We start from the raw sequence: 23,259 nt of genomic DNA, 5'->3' as shown, positions 1-23,259 counted from the left end.
AAAGTACAGTGAGTAAACTCCTGTGTTCCTTTGTGTACGTGGTACAAGTTCTATTGCGTCCTTTTGCAGTAATGCCTGAACTTCTAATTCGAGAAGGTCTAAATGCTGTTTTGACATGTTTTGTGTTTTTGGTGGGACATTTGGAGGGATTTGGAAAAATTCTATGCAATAACCATGTTGGATAATTGCTAAGACCCAAGTGTCTGTTGTTATCTCCTCTCAAGCTTTGTAAAATTGGCTTAGTCTTCCCCCCACTGGTGTTGTGTGAAGGGGTTGAGTGACATGTGAGTCACTGTTTGGTTGTAGGGGTTTTGGGACCTTGAAATTTTCCCCGGTTTCTAGGGAATTGTCCCCCTCTGTACTGGCCCCAAAAGCCTCCCCTTTGGTACTGTCCCTGGTAGGTAGACGGTGTTGATTGTGAGGTGCTGGCTTGTGTGGCTTGACCCCGAAACCCCCCTCTGAAGGGTGCTCTGCGAAATGTGCCAAAAGTGCCTCTGCCCTGCGGGGAATAGAGTGCGCCCATGGCCTTGGCCGTGTCAGTGTCCTTTTTCAATTTCTCAATTGCCGTGTCCACATCGGGTCCAAACAATTGTTGTTCGTTGAACGGCATATTGAGCACTGCCTGTTGTATCTCGGGTTTAAACCCGGATGTGCGCAACCATGCGTGCCTTCTTATGGTTACCGCGGTATTTATTGTTCTTGCAGCTGTATCCGCTGCATCTATAGAGGAGCGTATTTGGTTATTAGAGATATTTTGTCCCTCCTCAACTACTTGTTTTGCCCATTTCTGTAATTCTTTGGGTAGATGCTCGATGAGATGCTGCATCTCATCCCAATGGGCTCTGTCATATCGCGCTAGGAGTGCCTGAGAGTTTGCGATGCGCCACTGGTTTGCAGCTTGTACAGCAACCCTTTTTCCAGCTGCGTCGAACTTGTGACTCTCTTTGTCCGGAGGTGGGGCGTCGCCTGATGTGTGCGAGTTGGCTCTCTTGCGAGCTGCCCCTACTACAACTGAATCTGGTGGCAGTTGTGATGTGATAAAAGCAGGGTCCGTGGGCGGTGCTTTATATTTTTTCTCCACCCGTGGAGTTATCGCTCTGCTTTTGACAGGTTCTTTAAAGATCTGTTTTGCGTGCCTTAGCATTCCCGGGAGCATAGGCAGGCTTTGATAGGTGCTATGGGTGGAGGAGAGGGTGTTGAAAAGGAAGTCATCCTCGACAGGTTCTGAGTGTAACGACACGTTATGGAAATCTGCTGCCCTAGCTACCACCTGTGCATACGCTGTGCTGTCCTCAGGTGGTGAGGGCTTGGTAGGGTACGACTCAGGACTATTGTCTGATACTGGGGCGTCGTATAGGTCCCAAGCGTCCTGGTCATCTTGGCTCATGGTGGTATGAGCTGGTGAATGTGACGGAGTTTGTGCCGGTGATGTATGAGTTACAGGTGGAGGAGAGGGTGGTGGAGTTACTTTCTTCACCACTTTTGCTTGTGGTGTTTGTTCTTGTGTTTGGAACTCGAGTCTCCTTTTCCTCCTGATTGGGGGAAGAGTACTGATCTTCCCTGTCCCACTCTGTATGAAGATCCGCTTCTGGGTGTGGTTTACGTCAGTGGTTTGTAATTCTTCTTCAAATCTGTGTTTGCGCATTTGAGAGGACAGTGATTGTTCTTCTGAATACGAGCTGGCAGTCGGTTCGGTTGCTGGGCGTTTTGGCACCGAAACTGTGTCTTTGCTTGTTTTCGGCTCCGAAGAGAATTTTCTCTTTTTTGTAGTCGAGCCTTCTCGGCGTCGATCATCCTCGGTGCCGCTGTCTCTGCGTCAAGCAGCTTCGGTTTCGCTGTCTCGGCGTCGACCCTTTTCGGCAGCACTTTCTCGGTCCCGAGATTGCTGCGTGCCTGTGTCTCGACCCGAGTCGGACGATCTCGGCACCGGTTCGCCCTTTTTCGGTGCCGATGGACGGTCACCTATTTTATGGGTTGAGCCATGGCCTGTTGGCAGTGGCGTCCCCTGGGCCTTGTCTGTTTTCCCGTGTGGTGCTTGTTTCGACGTCTTACTCACGGTTTCTTCGACGTCGAACTCCTCCGAGTCCGATTCATGGATGGAGAAGGCTTCCTCTTCGTCTCCTTGTTCCTCGAACCCTCGTTGTCCTGTCGGCGTGGACGCCATTTGCAACCTTCTGGCTCTTCGGTCACGGAGCGTCTTTCGGGACCGAAACGCACGACAGGCCTCACACGTTTCTTCCTTGTGCTCGGGCGACAGGCACAAGTTACAGACCAAATGTTGGTCTGTATATGGATATTTACTATGGCATTTAGGACAGAATCGGAACGGGGTTCGTTCCATCGGTGTCGATGTTACACGCGGTCGGGCCGACCAGGCCCCGACGGGGGTCGAAGTTACCCCGAAGGGCTACCGGAGCTCTTCACGATTCGGTGTCGATTCTATCTAACCCGATACCGAACGAAACAATACCGACGTAGTTTTCCGAAGTTCTGACTATCTTTCCGTCCCGAAACCCGGAGCGAAAAGGAACACGTCTGAACCCAATGGCGGAAAAAAAACAATCTAAGATGGAGTCGACGCCCATGCGCAATGGAAACAAAGGAGGAGGAGTCCCTCGGTCTCGTGACTTGAAAAGACTTCTTCGAAGAAAAACAACTTGTAACACTCCGACCCAACACCAGACGGCGGACTATGCACAGCATGTGTATCTGCAGCTACACATGCCACCGAACATATAGTTACAGAAAGCTTTTGATTAATCGGTCAGATAAAATAGTATGTGTTGTAATGCATGATTTTCATGAAAATATCTGATCAGCTTACCAACCTGTGGGTCAGATATAGTTAAAATCAAAAGGGGTACATTGCATTAATTGCATTGTAGTAGAGCCATACTTCCCCTTTAGCTGTTTGCTCTGCAGAAAACCTTTGCAATTACTGCAAGGATGTTTCTGCTGGCAATCTATGTCAAACGACTCAAAGGAATATGTTTCTCCCTGTGCAATTTGTTCCTAAATAAGCATTGTCACCAACCATAAGGTCTTATTCAACTAACCTGTGCACCATGCCCTTGGCAATCGATAGTCTTGGATTCTATGTATGGGTTTGCTACTGCACAAGTAGGTCTTTAATAACGTGGTAGTTTATGAAATGGCACAATTTATAGCTTTAAAAGGCTGGCCCTGTGTAGCCACTCTAACATTGTCTTTGTACAATCCTTAATGTAACCATATAGATTCCAGTGGTTATTGTTTCTGATAGTGGTCCACGGTTAATCACTAGTTTTTGAAGAACCCTTTGTAATCTTTTGGTCATTGATATACTCGTGCCCTCTAGCCACCATCCACAAATGGATAAACAGACAAGCTAAATCAAAGTCTGAAAAAATATTTGTGTTGCAAGTTGTAACAAGAGTCTAACGATTGGGTAACATCTTTATGGCTTGCCGAACTTGCCTACAATAGCCATCCTCAGTTATCTTTAGGTAAATCTGCTTTCTGCAGTTCAGAAGGATAACATCCACAATGATTGGAGGTTAATATAGTCCACCACTAGGCATCCTGGCACTTTAAGACATATCTGACCATCTACAAGAGATTCTTAAAAAAAAAAGCTACATGGAGAAGTGCAGGTGTTTCTGAAAATGGTGCTCACTTGAGTGCGAGTGCATGTTCTTTTCCCTGTGCGATGACGAGGAAGAACGCTTCCACATGTGCCTCCTATGGCAACATTTGGAAGAGCAACTCTGACTGCGACATTTGGACCGTTCTTTGGGATTCCTGCTTTAGAGTTGCCAATTTAAGATTGACTTCATGCTCCCTAGGGGCCTTTAGGTGCATAAGGGCATACAAATCGGAAGCTGTTTGTGTGACACACACACAGGCACCACAGGAAGTGAGGTTGTATTTGGGTGGTTCAGTGACTGAGTGTTGCTGTCAACACTGGCCACGTAGATTAAAGCCTGAAAACTTCAGCGACATGATGCTTTTGTTATTTGTTGACTACAATTTTCCTCAGCAAAAAAAAGTGGTAAGGAAATTTCAGAAGTGCTAAAAAATAAGGACCTGATGACAATGGATTCCACTGGGTGTGTAACTCAGAGCGTTGTCAAATAACACCACTTGACGTCAAGAGACTACAGCAACATTTTCGGAATAAGGTATGAGGTCAAGGAAGGGTTTCAGGTAAGGAATATGGGGGAGCCAATAGGAATTTTGAAAACATCTTAGTGCAAGGTGTTGTCCAGCCTTCTGCGGGCTCCAAGTAAATCTCAACAATCACAAGAGTAAAGACAGACTGCCTGATTCACAAAAGTAAACTTACACTTTAGTGAAAGTTTATGATGGTTTGGTATTTCTAAATGGATATACGAATGTTATCTTTACGATTGCAGAGCCTCCACACATAAAAGATGTGTGGGGTCTATTCATAAATCCATTTGTGAATAGCAAGCAATCACAAACTTACAAAAAATGTATGTTTACCTTTGTGAATCAGGCCCAGAGATTTTTAACCTTTTTAAATTAGACAGCGTAACTTGACAACACAGTTGAAACATTAGGTTACTGAAAATGTCATACTCTTTTAAATGATCTACTAGTATTTCTGTCGTTCAATTCAAGCACAACATGTTTATTGGTAAAGTGTGAGTGGTGAATCTTAAAAAGAATGAAAAGTAAGTTGCTGCATTAGAGATGGAAGTGTTAGATGATTTCAATTATACAAAAGAGTAGATGGATGAAGTTTTCCACCAGAGTGAATCCCACATATTGATGAGATTCCTTCCCATTTAAATAACAGTATGAAAGGGATTTAGTTGACATTTATACAATGAAATCACACAGAATCTTTTAATTGAATTACCAGCCGCTGCTGTTCCAGTAGCAGGTCTGCTTCTTCCTTCTCGCGCTTGTACTGGTACTCCAGATCCTGCAGCCTAGTGGAAGATGGGAGAAGATTTGAGCTCACAGGAGTGCATGCAACGCCCAAATGTACCCCTTAATAGCCCTCAAGGCAGTCTGCCTCGCCCTTCTGACTTTCAACCTGCCACTGCCTTGTTTACTCTTTCACTGGCATCTGTTCGGTGACACTCACTACTGCATTGAAAGGTTATCCTTTCTCTCGCCACTCATTCTCTTGTAAAATTCTTCCAGCTCACTTATTCTAGACAATTCTACAACCAACAAAACCTCAATATCCAGCAGCATCCAATTTATTTTAAGTAGGCTGTGAGGTCTCTGATTGAAACTGAATCTTTGCAGAGCTAATACATGTTTTTATATATTGCTTACTGTCACTAGCATGACATTTACTAGCAACCTCCTTTATTGGTTTTCCTCATATCCATTTTAAAGGTACTCGATTTATGAATCTCATGATTAAGCAGCTGCAACAGATGTCTATTTGGAAGCGCGTGGTGATTCCCAGAATGGAGATTTGGTACAAACCTTCAAAGTCAAGCGCCTTAGAGCTGCTCAGAGCCAGCAGGAGTACAGCCATTCTGCTGACATTCAAATGCATAACCAGAAGAATGCCCCAAACTCCAGTTCTATGCGACAGGATGAGTGTCCATCAATTAACAATAAAAAAACTCAACTAGATATGCATGCACGTCAAGGTGCATGGCTCCCAGTGCACAAGCTCAGGTTCACACTTTTGTTTTTTTACTAAATGTTGTGAACTTTTCATTGTAGTGAGCAGGAGGCACAGGCATGCATACGTCCTGTAAATAAAATCAAAATTGTTACTTACCTGTAGGAGTCGTTTTGCAGCTTGAAGACTCTCTGGATACACATGCCGTGCATTTTTCCATTATCTAATTGTTGGACCTGGCACTGTCTCACTTTTCTTTTTGGTAAGTGGGCATTGATATAATTGGGTGCTATACCTCTCCTTTACTGATGTCAGACCTATCCCCCAGAAGCCCCAGAGAGCGGATGCCATCTTCAGTTTTGTTTTTTTCTGGTGAACTCACATTATCCCTCTCCTGCTGCAAATCTTGCACTTGTTTTCTGGCAGAGTTGGGAGGTTCACATATGAATCCAGAAAGTTTTCAAGATGGAAAACTACACCTACAGGTAAGTAACCATTTAATTTTGGAGTATGAATATTTCTTGACTGACATGCTGCAAATAGATTAAATAATGGTGTTTGCTTGTCATGTGGGAGGCTGGGTGAAAAAGAGTCTGTATTTGTGAACAGGCACATAAGTACTTTCTGTCCCACTTGCATTTCCCTTTTTGACTTGAATGTCCACACAGACGAATTTGCTGCGGATGTGTATGGAGAGACCATGTTGCTGCACTGCAGGTGTCAGTGATCAAGACGTTCATTACAAAGATGAGGGTTCTTCCTTTATTTCTTATGGAATGCACACTTGGTCTCTCTACTAGTGTCACTCTCACTGTCGTGACAGCCACTTTTGCAACAGCTGCAGCCCTAGCTGATGAGGCAAAGGATTGTTTTTTTTTTTCTGTACTGAGTACATCACCTCCCTTCTTACGTCAAGTGTGTGAAGAGTAAGTTCTATCTGTCACTTTGGTTGCTAGAAAAAAGCTGGCAAATGTATAGTCTGATTAAAGCAGAAGTGTGAGGCTACCTTGGGGTGGAAGTTTGGGTTAGTTTTCTTTACTGCTCTAGCTTTATAGATTTGTGTGTATGGTTCCTGTTCTGTGAGTGATTGGAGTTTGCTTACCCTGCAAAAGGATGTGATGGCTATTAGGAAGGTTGTTTTTTATGTAAGGAATTTTAGGCCTGCACAATTGGAATGGGTTCAAAAGGTGATTTCCTGAGCTTTGTTTGCACCAGGTTTATATTCCACATCGGTGTTGGGGCTGCTCTGGGGAGTACCAGTCTCTTTGTCCCTTCTAGGAACTGTGACAGTTTAAGACTGGAAGAGAATCCTTACTATGACCCCCTTCCTTATATATGCTACAATGGAAGTCAAGTGTACTTTTCACAAGGTGTAAAAGATTCCCTCGTCGAGAAATTATTTCAGGACCGTACTGTCCTCCGTCCAGGTTCTATGATCTATATCGATGTCCTGTCATGCTTTCTTGGAGCTTCCTCCATCGAAAGTGCCCTGCTAGTAGAGTGCTCTGTCAAATTTCTCCTCGTACTTTAAGATCTCCTCTTTGTGCTCTTGCACCAATTCTGGTATTGCCAGCATCTCCAGTTCTTTGACCTCAACTTCTACTAGCTTTTAGGTCGACATCTGAAGCCGAATCCTGGTTCTCTTCATAGAGCAGTCAAACTTTTTTTGCACCTCAAGAGAGCTTCCATATCAGCCTGAAGACGTTTCTTCTTCTTTTTGACAGGAACTGCATTTTGTTCGTCATCAATCGTCGGAGCTTTTCTTTTCAGCACCAAAGGCTCCCCTTTGTAGTACTCCTTTTCCCTCCTGCGCTCTTATTATCCTTTGAGGACAAGGCTGTTCAGAGTGCTGCCGTCTGCAGTATACCTCGGTCTGGATCTGAGTCGCTCTTTGGGCTTGTTTCTGCCCCCACTATTGCAGTCGGTGTAATTATGGGGGGGCATAAAATCCAACGCTTACGGCTTAGCCCCCGGCAGCCCTCAGAGTGTAACCCTGTGTTTGCGGCATTCAGCATCTCTCAACGTTTATTTTTTCAACTACGTCTCCCTTTTGGCATCCAAATCTTGCCCTTGCGCCACTTCAGTACCCTGGTGTGCTTTATAGCAGCGTATGGCCGGACGAGCCGGTGTTTCTGCACCTGTGGCATGGCGTGCTGCCCCTCTGTTATTCTCTTGCCTTCAGTGTGTTTGACTGGAATATCGCACTGGTACTGCAGTCCTTCACCTAGTGGTCCTTGGTTAGATACAAGTTAGACACTGTGACTGGTCTTTTGTGTGAATCTGTTATGGCATTTAGGAAAGAACCTGAATGGAGTAGGCTCCATGCCCCCCCTGTATTCTCCAGTGCATGCCGCCAACGAGCTCATGCATGACATGAGTTGAAAACCCAGAGGTTTTCGGTGAAGGACAGTGATTTCCCTTGCTACCCTGAGTTTTGTCCTTGGAGAAGGGGAAAAAAATGCAGATTTCTCTCAAAATCCAGATTCTTTCTTTTGCTCGTCCAGGAGCTCCTTCCTCTGCATCCAAACCCTAGGCAGTAAAAAGAAGCCGAAGTTGGCAACCACGCTGCAAGGCTTCTGGGGTGTATGTCTGACATCAGCAAAGAACAGACATAACACCAAATGTTCAACAATGACAACTTACCAAAAACAGAAAGAAATAAAGAAGGACAAAAAAAGAGAAACAATTCCGGACCTGTAGGAATGCAGAAAGATTCATGCTGCAGAGCCACTGTGCTCACTAGGTTAATACTGAGACTGCTATGATCATTCAAGTGCAAACTTGTTGCACTAGACAGGGGAAAAGGGAGATGAAATCAAGACTTCAATGTTAAGATCACACTCACGTTTTAGTTAACAGACGCACCTCCTCTCACCATCACATATTCTGCCAAAGCCATGAGACCAATGCAAAAATAAGATCTGCTCATCAGATTACAAACAAATAAATAAAAACCAGAACATATCTTGATCCACAGGATGCATCTTTCAGCTATTCTGTATCAACACTGATGTGCTGTCCACTCCATTAAGCCAAATTTGGCTAATGTTAACCCCCCTTTCACCAGTACTAAGTGTTGTTTGAGGCAAAAACAGGGGGCCAAGACGCACACCTTTTCTCCATCTCCAGCTTGATATCAATGCCTTGCTTTTCCAACAACTCCTTCTGTGCAAAGTTCCAGTCCACGGACTCCACCTGCGTTTCCAGAATGGTACTCTTCTCCCTCTCCTGTCGGGCCTGCTCAGGGTGATTGAACCGGAACACATGGTTCTTTCCAAGTACTATCCTATTACCTGCAGAGACCAGAAAGAGCGTAACTGAAGGGTTGAGTAGAAAAAATATACTGAAACACACAAAAGTGAGAAAAAGGATAATGCACTTCACAAAATAAAAATAGAGGTTGGCAAAATTGTCCCATGCAGCACAAAGGTTAGGCCATGTGAAGTCCAATCTAATTACAGACACTTATGTACAAAGTAATAGATGGGAACAGGATCTTCCTCAAGAGAAGGTATAAGAGTAATTCACACTGTAGAACTGATCCAACGTCAGCTTTCTGACCATTCGATTCGATTTTGAGTCGGCCTTGCAACAGTGCTATGAAATAGTATGAACGTTTTCAGTCCAGGATGTGTTTATGTTATGGTAAAACAAAACTGTGATGCATAAACTGTCCACCAGTGCTGTAGAAAACCTGCAACCATTAAGTCAGCTGTATCCGATTCTTAGGCTCAGATGTACGTACATTGGATTCGCTAAAAGTGGTCACAATTTGCACAGCAACTTTTAGCAAATCCAATGGTATTTTGTAAACAGAACTATATACTAAAAGGTCAGTTCGCAAAATAATGAATCACAGTGGGTCCCAATATGAACTATCTCATGAATATTAATGTAGTAGACTGCAAGTTTTGACCCACTATGATTCGCTGCCATCAACAGGATGGTTAGGATGGTGGTTGTTGGGGTCAGAGGTCCAACGTCTGACTGCTTTTAAATAAGGATTTTTTTTTTTTTTTAAATGCAGTCCATTTTGGGGATGTGTTTACAAAAAACACAAAGTCTGTAAAACCCCCTTTTTTTTTTTTTTTGTAAAGAGTAGCCAGTGATCCCATGAACCACTGCCTGGTCCTAAAATCTGTTTTTGTGACCATTCACAAAGGGAAGGAGCTCCCTGGGTGCCACTTTCCATTTGTGAGCACATCCTCTGAGTTATTGGTATATCACTTATGATTTGTTAGCACATTTTGGCTACAAAACATTAATATATACCATAAGTAATCACTATTTGGAAGGGACACCCTAAACATGCCCCTTCCAAACAGTGATTCCTTATGACTGCCTGAACCCATTTAGCAATTCTGAATAGCTAAATGGGTTTAGTATATTTGAAAATTAAAATATTACTTACCCACTAGGCACCTGTTCATGGCATGTAGTGCTACAGAGTCGCATGCTTAGCAAAATCCTGTCACCTAGTGTTGGATTCAGATGTGTTTAAGTGGTTTTTCTTTGAAGAAAGTCTTTCGAGTCACGAGATGTGGTGACTCCTCCTCTTGCTGGTAATGGGTATGGCTCTCTCCTCCACTGTTAGACTGTTTTGCTGCATGGTGGCTGAAGAGGCAATGTGGAGCCGAATAACGGGGTCCTGTGAATATACAGCACTACGTGCCCATTTCTGTTCAAGGCATGTGTGGCTGTAATACATACGCTTAGCATAGACTGAAAAGAGGTCCTCCTTAATCACCGGTGGCTAACCTGTTGGGGGTTACAGTTGTTTGAAACAGAGTACGCAGAACTACTTGCCTGACATTTGCTTGTTGATAGACCAGCACATCTACACAGTAATGTTTAGTAAATGTATGTGGTGTAGAATAATTCCTAGGAAGGCCATAGAGACTCCTTTTTTATGAATGGAGTGAGCTTGAAGAGGGATAGGTAAAGTTCTTTTGGCTTTAGCATAGCATGTTTGAATGCATTTGACAATTTAACATGCGATGCCTGTTTTAGAAACGACCCTTCCTTTGCTTGGTTTTGAAAAGGCAGCAAAGAGTTGTTGCATTTTCCTAAATGATTTTATTCTATCTATACAATACATAAGGGTTTGTTTACATCTAGGGTATGTATAGCCCTTTCCATAACTGATTCCGGTTTGAGAAAAAATACTGGCAATTCAATAGACTGATTAAGGAGGAATTGAGACATCACCTTTGGAAAACAGTTATGATTGGTCCGTTGTACCTGCCTATATCTATATATATATAGTTGGAAGAAGGGTTTTTCTAAAGTTAATACCTGAAGCTCACCGACACGTCTGAGTGAAGTGATGGCAACTAGGAATGATACTTTCCAGGATAAAAATTGGAGGGGGCAGGAGTGGAGGAGCTTAAATGGAGGGCCCACTGATCTGGTTGGAACAATATCAAAATTCCAAGTAGGAGCGGGTGGCACCCAAGGAGGAATAACTCTTAAGACATCCTATGAAGGTTTTAATGACAGGAATCCTGCATAGACAAGTGTGTTGTCTGTTTTGTAGATAAGCGGCCACTGCCGCTTTGTGTAGCCTTATAGGTGTAAAAGTTAGACCAGTGGTCTGTAAATGGAATAGATTACAGACAATGGTCCGGATTTAGAGTTTGGGGAACGGGTTACTCCGCCACAAACGTGACAGATATCCCGTCCGCAGTAACAAGCTCCATAGGCTAAAATGGAATTGTAATACAGCAGACAGTATATCCTTCACTTTTGTGACTAACTCCATCTACCAAACTCCAAATCAGGTCAAATGTCTTGAACATTGGGTTCTAAATCACGAATATGTTTGGAATGACAGTAGTGGACAAATCTTTTCCACTTTGTAACATAACAAGCACAAGTAGTTGGTCTGTCTTCTTTAATAATGTCCATAAAGGGTTGTGGTAGGTTCAAGTAACTAAATTCTAGGACTTCATAAGCCAGATCGCAAGATTGAGCCAAATCGTCTGATTTCTCCATGGTACTGCATTAGAAGGCCCTGCTGTTCTGCAGTACTTCGTAAAGAACTACTAAGGGTTCTAGAAGTGTAGTGAACCATGGTTGCCATGCCCATGTAGGAGCTACTAGGATGAGGGTAAGAGAGGTCTGCCAAAGTTTGTGAACCACAAACTGAAGCAGTGGGAGAGGGGGAAAAGCGTAAGCAAATATCCGTGACCAACTCATCCATAGTGCGTTGTCCTTGGACTGTGGGAACCTGGAGGTGAAATCTGGGCAGTCTGCATTTTCTGCTGTGGCGAAAAGGTCAATTTCTGGGTGATCCCAACACCCGAAGTATGGGAGGAGAACTTGCGGATGGAGCTCCCATTCATGGACTGGTTAACGCCTCCTGCTGAGGAGATCTGCAAAGATTTTGCTTGCTCCTGGAAGCTACTCCACTAACAGGTGAATGCTGTATTGGAGAGCCCATTTCCAAATTGTTTGGGCTACGTAAGAGAGTTGTGGGGATCTGGTGCTTTAGGAGATAGTACATGGCAGTCATGTTGTCTGTTTTAATCAGGACTACCTTGCCAATTAGCTGGCGAAGGAAGGCTTTGAGCGCTCGATGAAAGTTAGCAACTCCAGGTGGCTGATATGGAAATGCTTTTGACTATGTGTGTCCAGTGTCCCTGGACAGTCAAATCTTGAGAATGCGCTACCCAGCCCACAAGAAAACATCCGTTGTTATGGTCCTCTGTGGAACTGTGTCTAAGAAAGGCTGTCCTTTGAGGAGATTGTTTTTTTCCCACCACTGCAGTGTGTGGTAGGCTTGATGACCAACCAACACTAGATCCTCCCATTGACTCTCCACTTGAGTCCACTGTCGCACTAAGCCGTCTTGCAACAGATGCATGTTGAGTCTGGCATGAGGAACTATGACTTTAAATGAAGCCATCATAACTAGTAGACGCATGAATGTCCTCAATGTCACTTGCTGGTGAAGCTGGAACAGGGGAATAAGCATTTGGAAGGATTGGATACGGGCAGCATTGTGGTAAGTTATCCCTTGTTTTGAGTTGAGGATGGCTCTCAGGTATGGCTTTATCAGAAAGAGTTGGAGGTGGGATTTGACTGCGCTGATGGTAAAACTTAGTTGATGGAGTAGGTTTACGGTGGCCTGAGTGTGTTGCAAACACTTACGACAAGTTGCACATTTTATGAGCCAGTCGTCTTAATATGGAAAGATGTGTATGTCTCGTCTGCGTACAGAAGTGATTGCAATGAGGAAAATGGTCTTAACAGGCACCAACCTCAAAGAACAGGTGTATATAGGTTCAAAAGACGTGCACACCAAGAACATAAGGACCAAACTAAGGTCCAACTGTAGCATAATAGAAGGTACAGGAGTAAATATATTACTAAGCCGCTTCAAAAAACAAGCTGCGATTTTAAAAGAGGGCTGAGCAGGCAAACACAGAAAGACCAAATGAAGCAACAAATGACATTTAACAATACCCACAACAAACATTTACCAGACGAAAGACAGAACAAACAGGAGGACTTAAGAAAGCAGAACAAAAAGATAGGCCTTGCACCCAGCCACAAAGTTTGCCTGGACTTTGGATGAGCGGTCAAAAACACATCCCCTACTACTACTGCAGGTAGATCAAATCAACTCAATTTGTTCCACTCAAAATCATCGATGCATGCAGGTGTAGGTTTGGCTACAGTACGCTGTCCTGTTGCAGCGGACTCCTGAATTAGGAGATGGAGTGGAAGGCAGGAACCCAGACAGTCAGAGTACCAAACTCTTCAAAACAGTTCCAGTGCTATCAGAATGAGCTGCACTCAGTACCTACTGACTTCAGAATTCGGGAAAGCTGCAGCAGAAGCAGTAATGTATAATAAAGGAGACCAAGTCCCACAGAAGGCGTAACATGTCTCTCACAGAACGCTAAGGAGGAAACAAAAGGCAGAAGGCTCACATCTTGTCTACACTGACGCTCAGGGCTCTTGTCCCATAGTTGATGCATCTGTCATCACTAAAGAACTCTCGATGTGAGAGGGAGAAAACCATGCAACAAATAAGAATGGTACATTTTGCCCACACATGAAGGCCCCAGGCCACATTGTTGCAATGCTACAAAAGAACCACAGTGATGAGTCTTTTGGAGGTGAACAGTCCCCTGCAGAACCAGCATGTGCCAACTGACAACAGCAACTAGCAGGATGAAGCCAAGAGCTGAAGAAGCTTCGGAGCAATCAGGGTCAGATCACTATGGGAAGCTTGAAAAATTATAATTTTCTGTGCTCTCTGCAGGGGTGCTGTGGCCAGTGTCCAGAAAAGACTGTGAAAAGGAAATTCTTCCAGGAGTTCAAGTGCTTCAGCTGTCCTCCGAACCAGCCTTGCAAACAAGGCGCTCACATCTGGACCAGAAGGTGAGTTAGTGAGTCCAAGAATAATGCATCATCAGCATAGTGAGAGGGAGACCTGTGAAGTCTTTCCCTTGCCTTGTCCGATGACTCGGAACATCTGGTGCTGAGTGACAAGGAGTTTCATTGGCCCCTCCCAGATCTCTTTGGGGTTCATCATAAAGCAGTAAGGCAGGCCCTGAAGTCATGGTCTGGGTCTGGGCACCACAAACAAACCAGGTGCGGGACTATCAAAACAATTTGCATGTGACGGCTTCCACACAGTTTAAAACCCACAGATTTCTCAGGTGACATCCCTAAGGCACACTAGGAGCAAAAAAAGGCCATAAAGGTTGCCAAAACATTGAAACTGCGATTTAAAAAAAACAAACAAAAAAAACAACACAGAGGTAGCTCTTCTGGATCCACACTGATGGCGCAGAATGAAAATGTCACTTACCCAGTGTACATCTGTTCGTGGCATCAGTCGCAGTAGATTCGCATGTTCTGCAATAGCTCGCCATCTGGTGTTGGGCCGGAGTGTTACAAGTTGTTTTTCTTCGAAGAAGTCTTTCGAGTCACGGGACCGAGTGACTCCTCCTTTTGTCTCCATTGCGCATGGGCGTCGACTCCATCTTCGATTGTTTTTCCCCGCAGAGGGTGAGGTAGGAGTTGAATTGTAGTAATAGTGCCCATGCAATGGAGTGACTAAGTATGCACCTATTTAAGGTTGAGATGATACATATAGAAATAATTGAAGGTAACTTCCAAACTGCTACAGGCTCCCGGGGAGGCGGGTGGGCACATGCGAATCTACTGCGACTGATGCCACGAACAGATGTAGACTGGGTAAGTGACATTTTCAGTTCGATGGCATCTGTCGCTGTAGATACGCATGTTCTGCATAGACTAGTAAGCAGTTATTTCCCCAAAAGCGGTGGATCAGCCTGTAGGAGTGGAAGTAGTCTGAAATAATGTCCTTAATACGGCTTGACCTACTGTGGCTTGTTGTGCGGATAACACGTCTACACAGTAGTGCTTGGTGAATGTGTGAGGCGTAGACCATGTGGCTGCCTTACATATTTCTTGCATTGGGATGTTTCCTAGAAAGGCCATGGTAGCACCTTTCTTTCTGGTTGAGTGTGCCCTTGGTGTAATGGGCAGCTGTCGTTTAGCTTTAAGGTAGCAGATTTGGATGCATTTAACTATCCATCTGGCTATACCTTGTTTTGAAATTGGGTTTCCTGCGTGAGGTTTTTGAAATGCAATAAAGAGTTGTTTAGTCTTTCTGATGTTTTTTGTTCTGTCAATGTAATACATTAATGCTCTTTTGACATCTAATGTATGTAGTGCCCTTTCAGCTACGGTATCTGGCTGTGGAAAGAACACTGGAAGTTCCACTGTTTGATTTAGATGGAACGGTGAAATAACCTTTGGCAAAAATTTAGGATTGGTCCTTAGGACGACTTTATTTTTGTGTAGTTGTATAAAAGGTTCCTGTATAGTAAACGCCTGAATCTCGCTTACTCTTCTCAGGGAAGTAATGGCGATGAGAAATGCCACCTTCCAGGTTAGGAACTGTATGTCGCAGGAGTGCATGGGTTCAAAAGGTGGACCCATAAGTCTAGTTAGGACAACATTTAGGTTCCATGAAGGAACAGGTGGTGTTCTTGGTGGTATAATTCTCCTAAGGCCCTCCATGAATGCTTTAATGACTGGTATTTTATATAGGGAAGTTGAATAGGTAGTCTGCAGGTATGCAGATATTGCTGCAAGGTGAATCTTAATGGAAGAAAAAGCTAGGTTAGATTTTTGTAAGTGAAGCAAGTAACCCACTACATGTTCTGGAGTTGTGTGTAATGGTTGTATATGATTAATATGGCAGTAGCAAACAAACCTCTTCCATTTACTTGCATAGCAGTGCCTGGTGGATGGCCTTCTTGCTTGTTTTATGACTTCCATACATTCTTGGGTAAGTTGTAAGTGCCCGAATTCTAGGATTTCAGGAGCCAGATTGCTAGATTCAGCGATGCTGGATCTGGGTGTCTGATCTTTTGGTTGTGCTGTGTCAACAGATCTGGCCTGTTGGGCAATTTGATGCAGGGTACCACTGATAGGTCTAGCAGCGTTGTGTACCAGGGTTGCCTTGCCCAAGTTGGTGCTATCAATATGAGTTTGAGTTTGCTTTGACTGAGTTTGTTTACCAGGTAAGGAAGGAGAGGGAGAGGAGGAAAAGCGTAAGCAAATATCCCTGACCAGTTCATCCATAGGGCATTGCCTTGGGATTGTTTGTGTGGGTACCTGGATGCGAAGTTTTGGCATTTTGCGTTCTCCCTTGTCGCAAACAAGTCTATCTGAGGTGTTCCCCAGAGTTTGAAATAAGTGTTCAGAATTTGGGGGTGAATTTCCCATTCGTGGACCTGTTGGTGATCTCGAGAGAGATTGTCTGCGAGTTGATTTTGTATCCCTGGTATAAACTGTGCAATTAGGCGAATTTGGTTGTGAATTGCCCAATGCCAAATTTTTTGTGCTAGCAGGCTTAACTGCGTGGAGTGCGTCCCTCCCTGCTTGTTTAGATAATACATTGTTGTCATGTTGTCTGTTTTGACGAGAATGTATTTGTGAACTATTATTGGTTGGAAAGCTTTTAGTGCTTGAAAAACTGCTAGCAGTTCTAGGTGATTGATATGCAGTTTTGTTTGATGTACGTTCCATTGTCCTTGTATGCTGTGTTGATCGAGGTGTGCTCCCCACCCTGTCATGGAAGCATCTGTTGTTATTACGTATTGTGGCACTGGGTCTTGGAAAGGCCGCCCCTTGTTTAAATTTATGTTGTTCCACCACAGAAGCGAGAGGTAAGTTTGGCGGTTTATTAACACCAGATCTAGAAGGTGACCCTGTGCTTGAGACCACTGTGATGCTAGGCATTGTTGTAAGGGCCTCATGTGCAGTCTTGCGTTTGGGACAATGGCTATGCATGATGACATCATGCCTAGGAGTTGTAATACCATCTTTGCCTGTATCTTTTGTGTTGGATACATGCGTTGTATGATGGTGTTGAAATTTTGAATTCTTTGTGGACTTGGAGTGGCTACTCCCTTTGATGTGTCTATTATGGCTCCCAGGTATTGTTGTACCTTGCGTGGCAGAATTTTGGATTTTGTGAAATTGACGGTGAACCCGAGTTTGAAGAGGGTTTGTATGATCTGATTTGTGTGATTTGAGCACTGTATGAACGAATGGGCCTTGATTAGCCAGTCGTCCAAATATGGGAACACATGTATTTGCTGCCTTCTTATGTGTGCAGCGACTACCGCTAGACATTTGGTAAAGACTCTTGGTGCGGTTGTTAATCCGAAAGGCAGTACCTTGAATTGGTAATGTATTTCTTTGAATACAAACCTTAGGTATTTCCTGTGAGATGGGTGTATTGGTATATGGAAATAAGCATCCTTGAGGTCTAAAGTTGCCATGTAGTCGTGTAGTTTTAGCAATGGCAATACTTCTTGTAGTGTGACCATGTGGAAGTGGTCTGATTTGATGAAAGTGTTCACTACTCTGAGGTCTAGGATTGGTCTCAGCGTTTTGTCCTTCTTTGGTATCAGAAAGTACAGTGAGTAAACTCCTGTGTTTATTTGTGTGTTTGGCACTAATTCGATTGCATTCTTTTGCAATAGTGCCTGCACTTCTATCTCCAGGAGATTGGAATGGTGTGTTGTTAAATTTTGTGCTTTTGGTGGTATGTTTGGAGGGAATTGTAGAAATTCTATGCAATAACCATGTTGAATAATTGCTAGAACCCAAGTGTCTGTAGTGATTTCCTCCCATGCTTTGTAATAATGACCTATTCTTCCCCCCACTGGTGTTGTGTGGAGGGGGTGAGTGACATGTGAGTCATTGTTTAGTAGTAGGGGTTTTGGGGCTTTGAAATCTCCCTCTATTTCTAGGGAATTGCCCTCCTCTATATTGTCCCGAAAACCTCCTCTATACTGTCCCTGGTAAGTGGACGGTGTTGCTTGTGAGGTGCTGGCTTGTGTGCTTTGACCCCGAAACCCCCCTCGAAAGGGCGTTTTACGGAATGTGCTGTAATTCCCTCTGCTCTGCGGGGAGTAGAGTGCGCCCATGGCTTTGGCAGTGTCCGTATCTTTTTTGAGTTTCTCAATCGCTGTGTCCACTTCTGGACCGAACAGTTCTTTTTCATTAAAAGGCATATTGAGAACTGCTTGTTGAATCTCTGGTTTAAATCCAGACGTTCGGAGCCATGCATGCCGTCTGATAGTTACAGATGTATTAATTGTCCGTGCAGCTGTATCTGCAGCGTCCATGGAGGAACGTATCTGGTTGTTGGAGATGGTCTGTCCCTCCTCAACCACTTGTTTCGCCCTATTTTGGAAGTCCTTGGGCAGATGTTCAATGAGATGTTGCATCTCGTCCCAGTGGGCTCTGTCATAGCGCGCAAGTAGTGCCTGGGAGTTCGCGATGCGCCACTGGTTTGCAGCTTGTGCTGCGACTCTTTTACCAGCTGCATCGAACTTGCGGCTTTCTTTATCTGGGGGTGGTGCATCTCCAGATGTGTGAGAGTTGGCCCTTTTCCTAGCTGCTCCTACAACAACAGAGTCTGGTGGCAGCTGTGTAGTGATGAAAACCGGGTCCGTAGGAGGCGGCTTATACTTCTTTTCCACCCGTGGTGTGATTGCCCTACTTTTGACCGGCTCCTTAAATATGTCTTTTGCGTGCCGGAGCATACCAGGGAGCATAGGCAGGCTTTGGTAGGAGCTGTGGGTGGAGGAGAGTGTGTTGAACAAGAAATCATCCTCGACCTGTTCTGAGTGGAGGCTTACGTTATGAAATTGTGCTGCTCTAGCCACCACCTGAGAGTACGCGGTGCTGTCTTCTGGTGGAGATGGCTTTGTAGGGTAGGCCTCCGGGCTGTTATCTGACACTGGGGCGTCGTATAGGTCCCATGCGTCCTGATCTTGGTCACCCTGGCTCATGGTGGTGTGAGCTGGGGAGTGAGATGGAGTTTGTGCTGGTGAAACGTTAATCACGGGCGGAGGAGAGGGTGGTGGTGTAATTCTTTTAACCACTTTTGGTTGTGGTGCTTGTTCCGTCTGGAACTCCAACCTTCTCTTTCTCCTAATGGGGGGAAGGGTGCTTATTTTTCCTGTCCCCTGCTGAATGAAGATACGCTTTTGCGTATGGTCCACATCAGTTGCTTGTAGCTCTTCCTCAAACCTATGCTTTTGCATTTGGGAGGTTAGCGAGTGCTCTTCTGTATAAGAGCCTGAAGCTGGGTCGCTTGCAGTTTGTTTCGGCGTTGAAACTTTGTCTGCGTGTTTTTTCGGCTCCGAGGTGACTTTTTTCCTTTTCGGGGCCGAAACCTCTCGGCGTCGATCTGTTTCGGTGCCGCTGTCTCGGCGTCGAGCCGTGTCCACACCGGTATCTCGGTGTCGAGGCTTGTCTCCAGCACTTTCTCGGTCCCGAGAAGGCTGCGTGCCGGTGTCTCGACCGGAGTCGGACGATCTCGGCACTGTTTTGGCCTTTTTCGGTGCCGACGGTAGGTCACCGAATTTATGGGTCGAGCCATGGCCTGGTGGCAGTGGCGTCCCCTGGGCCTTGTAAATGTTTCTCTGTGTGTTTTTCGACGTCTTACTCACGGTTTGTGTATCGTCGAATCCTTCGGAGTCTGAGTCTTGGATCGAGAAGGTACCTTCTTCTTCCTGTTCCTCGAACTCCCGTTGGGCTGTCGGTGCGGACGCCATTTGAAGTCTTCTGGCTCGACGGTCTCGGAGTGTTTTTCGGGACCGGAACGCACGACAGGCCTCGCAGGTGTCTTCGCTGTGCTCAGGTGACAGGCACAGGTTGCAGACCAAGTGTTGGTCTGTGTAGGGGTATTTATTGTGGCATTTGGGGCAGAAACGAAACGGGGTCCGTTCCATCGGCGTTCTTCAGCACGTGGTCGGGCCGACCAGGCCCCGACGGAGGATCGAAAAACTACCCCGAAGGGCACCGGAGCTCTTCGATCTTCGATGCGGTGTGGAATCTAAGTACGCCGATCCCGAACGCAACAATACCGACGAAAATCTTCCGAAATTAGCTAATTTTCCGTTCCGAAACTCGGAGCGACAGGAACACGTCCGAACCCGATGGCGGAAAAAAAACAATCGAAGATGGAGTCGACGCCCATGCGCAATGGAGACAAAAGGAGGAGTCACTCGGTCCCGTGACTCGAAAGACTTCTTCGAAGAAAAACAACTTGTAACACTCCGGCCCAACACCAGATGGCGAGCTATTGCAGAACATGCGTATCTACAGCGACAGATGCCATCGAACAGAAAGGCACTGAAGTCAGCATGCTGAGGTGGCACCTATCCAGGCAACGCGCACGTTACTTCCAGCGTGGACGACGCAGAGGCATTCGACGCGCAGAGGTACTGCTCAAGATCCAGCCTGAACAGAGCTGTTTCTAGTTCCTTATCCTCTGGGAGAAACTCCAGCAAAGATTCCATTCGGTCCTACCAGCTGCAGTCAACTTTAGTTAAAATTTGTTAGCTTTAGCTGCTGTAAGGATGACTGTTTTAGAGTGCAAGCATTCTTCCCCAGCACCCACAGTTTGCAGGTATCCTTACTAAGGACTTGCAGAGCCCTAACTAGCTGCATATCACTTTGCCACTACAACCAGCACTATAGATGGGTTCCTGCTTTTGAGCAACACAGTCAGACCTGAATCCTCTATACTCCCTCTATTCTCACAAAAATGGTTTATTGGAGGGGTTCCCAAAAGTTTTAGAACTACAATCCAATTTTTAGAAGAACAAACGTTTGTAACCCACCTAGCTTTAACGGACATGAGGTGGGTGTCATTTTCTTAATGTAATAGCAGCAACTGTTTCGATCAGACTCCTCGGTATTGAACTGTAGATAAAATACTGATCTGTCCATAAAAGTGTCAGATGGTGAACTGTACTGCAGTCTGTAGGTACAACACTTTCTTTACAGTGGAGTGCTGGCCTGTATCATCTTTTCACTAAAATCACAAAGCTTCTGAAAAAATGTTGATGCAGATACCGATAATTTTAGCAAACTTAGAAAACCCCCTTCTGTAGTGGAGTATTAGGGGGCAAGACCTCATATCAACTTTGGTGTTGAAACTTGGTTCTGCATCACAGGAACAGTCCTGCTGGAATCACCAGGTCTCCTCAAGATGAGAACACAAGCACCACCAGCCCGGCCTCAGCATGCCTAGTTCTCATCAGTGAGGTACAGCTTACACCTCGTGCAAAGCAAGACTGGGGCTCATTTCTGGGCGTACCTAATGCTCTCAGGGCATCTACAGCAACAAATAAAGAGGTGGAAGGAAATCTTGAATTAATCTCAATCACTAGCAATCGCTCTGGACCGCATTCCTGTCCGGTTTGATGAGGTAACATTCTATTCTCACTGGAGTAATATAACAATACTCACAAAGTGTTTAAAAACTGAAACAACCTCATTCATTTTTATACAAATTTGAAAATACAGAAGTCCTGGGAATTTCTCTTCAAAGTATACAAGTAAATTGGGTAATTAATTATTGTATGATTGAATACAGACCACAGAACATCTAGACGGAAAGAGGTATGCACTAGATTGGCTGCTATTTTCAACAGCCAAACATTAAGCTCACAGTATTTTCTTTTCTATTTTGGAATATAAGTTAAACAAGTAAAAACAAAAGAATCAGTAAAAGAATCAGCACTCACATGTGGCGGGATGAGATGTACCTTTCCCTACTTCATGAAATTCTCTGCCTATAGCTTCTCAAATAGCTTGTTACCATTTCACCTTCTGTAAATTAATCTGCTTTTTCCCTGGTTCTTATTTCCGCTCAGTGTCATCGATCATCTAATGGCCTCAAAGCTAAACATGCTTAAAGATTTTAAAAAGGAACAAAATATGTTTTCCAGGATAAGTTGCGATAGCTGGGAACTATTCTTTTTTATTTAGAACATCTACACATACACAATACAATAAGTCATTTGCAAACTGTGTGAAAGTGTAAAATAAATATCAAGATGTCATTTTAGCTAACTATTACAACCATCCAGGTCTGAACTCAGCTCGAGTATATTTCAAAAGCCTTATGTCATAATATGAAAGAGTTGGGAGCCCAGGAAAACCCAATCAACAAAGTTTAGATCCCCTTAGGTCTTGGAGTTTGGGGCACAGGGATGCCCACACGGCACTGTGAATATTACACAGAGGGGACTACACACGCTAAGTTTCATGAGCACTCCTTATGTCAAAATATCTGTCTCTGGACTGTAGGTAGTCAGTGAGTGAACTCTCAAATATAAAGTGGCTGGAGAAAAATCTTACCCGACTTCAAGATCAAAGATTCTGTAACTTGCTTCCCGTTCACATAGGTTTCAGCGCCATCTCCTGGCTCCAGAGTCACAATCACTGCACAGGAGATAAAGGTCAATTGTCAATCACAGGGATCCTTCCATGGTAAAACAGTTCTTATTGTTACTGTAAATTGTTTTAGCAATTCTAACAATTTCAATGGACTGCGCATAAGTACATCAGTAATACATTGACACACATGACAGTGTTAAAGAGACAATACATCACAGCAATGGTGCATTTTAAACACCTCGCCCCTACATTAACAGTTGTTCACAAAAAAACAAAATCAACTGGTGAGCATACCATTTTTATTTCCATTTAATGATGGTGTGCTAGAGTTTGAGCCTGTAATATAGCAATGTCCAGGGCCAGATCCAGGAATCGCCTACTTAATGTCAAGCCTCTCTTTTGGCGTGCTTGTAAAATATGGTGAGACATGGATGATGCATGAGCATTAAGAGGACCAAGAAGGGCACTGGGTGAACTTTTAGTTCATGTATCTGGCACCTGTTTATGCACTCCACTCCTAAGAATTCCAGTCACATTTAGCGGCTGTCACAGGCAACGTCAGGCAACGTCCTCCTCACTAGTATGTAAAAATACAATTAAGGCTGCCTTATCCAAGTAATGCAAACCTTAGAAATGTTCTACTATTAGGAACTCTCACTAGATAACAGCCACAAAATAGTCCTAGTTGGTCAGGCAATTCTGCAATCAAGCACGATTTAGACATTGGGCACGTGTTCATGGAAGACAATCTTGCGCTTGACAAGCGTCCTGCGCTGCAGGCATCTATCTAGAGCACAGTGACAGATGTCCAGTTCCGTGGGAAAGAATCAAGAAGACTTGTGTGTCTGGATTTAGTATATATTGTTTGGCTTACTGCACATCTGCTCTTTTGAGCTACTGTGTCA

General features: G+C 44.5%; 1 protein-coding gene across 2 annotated transcripts in view; it reads right to left on the bottom strand.

Moving 5' to 3' along the window:
- The window catches only part of LOC138266930 (kinesin-like protein KIF1C), a 272,097-nt gene that overhangs the window by 16,648 nt on the left and 232,190 nt on the right, over positions 1–23,259 (bottom strand). For both annotated transcript variants that reach the window (XM_069215707.1, XM_069215708.1), the window contains exons 18-20: positions 22,316–22,399; positions 8,706–8,886; positions 4,865–4,937 (exon numbers count right to left, since the gene is read on the bottom strand). In XM_069215707.1, the coding sequence (XP_069071808.1) occupies positions 4,865–4,937; positions 8,706–8,886; positions 22,316–22,399 (338 nt within the window). The remainder of the gene's footprint in view (positions 1–4,864; positions 4,938–8,705; positions 8,887–22,315; positions 22,400–23,259) is intronic.

This window comes from Pleurodeles waltl, chromosome 12 (genome assembly GCF_031143425.1).
Source record: "Pleurodeles waltl isolate 20211129_DDA chromosome 12, aPleWal1.hap1.20221129, whole genome shotgun sequence".
Lineage (NCBI taxonomy): Eukaryota > Metazoa > Chordata > Amphibia > Caudata > Salamandridae > Pleurodeles > Pleurodeles waltl.
Note: the sequence above shows the minus strand (reverse complement) of the source record. Positions and strands in the feature narration are given on the sequence as shown.